General features: G+C 34.7%; 1 protein-coding gene across 1 annotated transcript; it reads right to left on the bottom strand.

The window, feature by feature from the left end:
- Nucleotides 1-1,631: 1,631 nt before the first annotated feature.
- On the bottom strand, nt 1,632-2,585 carry OR13D2 (olfactory receptor family 13 subfamily D member 2). The gene has a single exon (NM_001390629.1). The coding sequence runs from the start codon at nt 2,583-2,585 to the stop codon at nt 1,632-1,634; it is 954 nt and encodes a 317-aa protein (NP_001377558.1).
- Between the last annotated feature and the right edge of the window lie 1,121 nt (nt 2,586-3,706).

Below are 3,706 nucleotides of genomic sequence, written 5' to 3'. Positions count from 1 at the left end.
AGATATAGGTTATAAAAAAGAGATTAATGGTAGAAACATTGTCCTTAATTACTCCCACCTTTCAGAATACATGCACCTGAAAATTCTTATGTTACATGGATGAAGGATGCATCCTTATTTCCGTATTTTTAATTTTTACTTCTTTTCTATTGAAATAGAGTTGATTTACAATATTGTATTTGTTTCAGTTATACAGCATGGTGATTTACTACTTTTATGGATTGTACTCCATTTAAGGTATTAATAGACAATAATGGATATATTTCCTCTTCTGGAAAGGAAATCTTGTTGCTTATTTATACATAATAGTTTGTGTCTCTTGATTCCATACCTGGGCTCATCCTCCCCATTTCCCTCTCCTCACTGATGACTACTAGCTTGTTCTCTATATCTGTGACTCTGTTACTGTTTGTTAACATAAATTCACTAGTTCTGTTTTTTAGATTTCATGTAAAAGTAATAACATAGAGTATTTGTCATTCTCTGACTCATTTCACTAAGTGTAATATATTCTAGGTATATCTATGTTGCTTTAGGTGGCAGAATTTCATTCTTCCTTTGTGGCTGAGTAATATTCTATTGGGGCTTTTCTGATGGTTCAATGGTAAAGATCCCTCTGCCAATTCAGGACATACAGATTCGATCTCTGGGTCAAGAAGATCCCCAGGAGAAGGAAATGGCAACCCACTCCAGTATTCTTGCCTGAGAAATCTCTTAGACAGATCTTAGAAGACAGCAGGGGACAGTCTATGGGTTCCCAAAAGTTTTGGACACAGCAAGTAAGCAACAACGATATTCACACACATATATATACACACACACACATTATATCTTCTTTATCCATTCATCAGCTGATGGACACTTAGGTTGCTTCCATATCTTGGCAATTGTAAACAGAGCTATCACTGTGGGTAAATTTGGAAGGATTTTTCAGAAGATAAAACATTTGAATTTTCTTTAATTAGATGCCTGAGTTTTCACCATAGGAGAAATATGATAATGGGGATGAAGTGATGTATACTATTGTCCTTAAGTGTGAAAGAACAGGATATATTTCGTTAACTACATAGTGCATGCAGCATAGTGTAGCAGACTGGGTAGAAGAAACACAGCAAGGGAAAGAAGAAGTGTATATATATGTATATATATATACATATACATGTATACATATACATATACATATACATGTATACATATATATATGTATATATATATATATAGTGTATATATATGTATATATATATATATACACTAGAAAAAGGAGGTTGGGGCCGATCAAGTCCCTGAGTAAAGCAATAATGAGTAATAAAGAGAAAAAACATGAACTCAAGTAGTTCTCTCAAAAAGGGGAATGAAAAATACATATTTTTAATTGTGAAAAATTAAACCTGGATATTTCTGGAAAAGTTTAATTTCAATTTTTTTCTTGTTTCTGAAAGTTTGTTCTCACTTCATGGACTACATGTCCCTACATTTTTATGCTATTTTCATAAATAATGGAATTAGATTATTACCCTGAAATTTCTTCCCAACTCTTAAATTCTGTGATTTTACGTATAGCCTTTATTTCCTTTGTTCTGCTTGTACTGAAAACCTTGCATCCAATATATGAGCTTATTTTGTGCATAAATTCAAAGATGCAAATTTCTCATTCTTTCCTCCAGAACCAGTCTAGCTGTCAATTTTCTCATAGCGCCACGCACTTCTGTATTCCTCAGGCTATAGATGATAGGATTGAGCATCGGTGTGACGACTCCATAGAACAGGGCAATCAATTTATCAAAAGTAGCGTCTTTGGACTTTGGCTTCATATACATGAAGAGGATTGTCCCATAAAACACAGTCACCACCATTATGTGGGCTGAACAGGTGGAAAAAGCCTTTTTTCTTCCTTCGGCTGAATTGATTCTTAGTACAGTGGAAAGGATGAAAATGTAGGAGATACAAATCAACAGTAATGGAACAAATAAAAATATTACATTGCCCAACATGATAGTAATCTCATTCAAGGATATATCTGTGCAAGCTAGCTTGACAAAAGCCAATATTTCACAAACAAAATGATTGATGAGATTTTTTCCACAGAAGGGCAACTGTACTGCAAGAATTGTTTCTGTCAATGAGTTGAGAAAGCCCAGTCCCCAGGAGACAGCTGCCATCTGAATACAAAGCGCCTTGTTAATGATGATAGGGTATCTCAGAGGGTTGCAGATGGCTATGGAACGGTCATATGCCATCACTGCTAGAAGTACACACTCTGTCGACCCCATAGTGTAAGAGACAGACATCTGAACAACACACCTAGTGAAGGAGATAGTTTTTTTCTCTGATAGAAAGTGTATCAGCATTGAGGGGATAAAGGAGGATGTGTACCAAATATCAAGGAAGGAAAGATGACAGAGGAAGAAGTACATAGGGGTGTGAAGGTAGGAATCCAGGAGAGTGAGGATGATCAAAGTGCTGTTCCCCAGGAGAATCACCAGGTACATCAACAAACACATCGCAAAAAGGAGTTTTTCTGCTCTTGGATACTCAGAAAGTCCCTGTAGAATGAACTCAATGTCTGTCCAATTGGTCCTTTCCATATCACATTTTCATACCTGGAGTAATCCAGAAGAGTTGCGGGTTGAAGGACTCTATACAGTATTATAATACGAAGTAAGAGAATATTGGAGGAAGGGCAACAGGTCAGTATTAGCTGGCTGGGTTTACAGTTGTGAGTTTAGATTTTCAAATTTTTCTTTTAGCTCATGTGTCAGGGAATAGAAGAAAGACAATAATTATGTTGGTAGTTTAATATTCCATTTCTGACTTTATGTGCACAAATTCTGAGTCAGGGAAGAACTATTTAATAAATACTTGTTATTCCTGATTCAGACTTACTTTGAATATCATCATTTTGGAAATAACATGCTTAACTTCTTAAAAATATTAATTTATGATTTTATATCATGCCAGTCATTAACAATAACATTGGTTTAGGGTTTTACAATTTATGAAAATTTTCATCATACTTATTTTATCATCACTATAATACTCTGAGGGAGATAAAGTTCATAACGGTAAGAAGTATTTTTAAACACAGTAGGTAAACAAACTACTATTCAGTTCTACATTTTCTGACTTTATATCCCCTTTTTAAATTACTTGGTTATTGCTTTCAAAATTATAGAAGTTGTCTGAGTGGTAGTGTCTAAGGCATCTTTTAGAATAACGCTCTCCAGATGATTCTATTGTGTAGCTGAGGAAGAAAACACACATCCAGATCTTAGTGTACAGATGAATCACATGGGAAATTTTTGTAAAAGACTCTCAATCAGTGGATCTGAAGTGGGTTTTAAGATCTGTATTCATTAACATGCTTTCAGATGTTGTTGATGTTGCCTGTGTATAAGCACATGAATAGCAAGGCCTTTTAAATCATCTTTCTTTGATATCTTTGGAACTTGCCATTGGGGTTTCAGTTCTATGTAGGATTGAAATTGAACAGCAGACAATACAAAACTAAACATTTTGGTGAGACTTCTGTGTAAGTGTATTGCAATTTGTTTTGGATTCCTTAATTTTTAGAAATACAAACTACAAAATCACACATAGGAGAGTTTGCCCTTTATTTCTGTCCATATGAAAGGCGTTCCTTTTCCATTTTCTGAATTTGCAATTAAGCTCAATATTTTCCAAGAAAGGAAGTTGAGATTCTACCACA

This window comes from Bos taurus, chromosome 8 (genome assembly GCF_002263795.3).
Source record: "Bos taurus isolate L1 Dominette 01449 registration number 42190680 breed Hereford chromosome 8, ARS-UCD2.0, whole genome shotgun sequence".
Taxonomy (NCBI): domain Eukaryota; kingdom Metazoa; phylum Chordata; class Mammalia; order Artiodactyla; family Bovidae; genus Bos; species Bos taurus.
The sequence above is the reverse complement of the archived record's forward strand: the minus strand, read 5'-3'. Positions and strand labels throughout refer to the sequence as shown.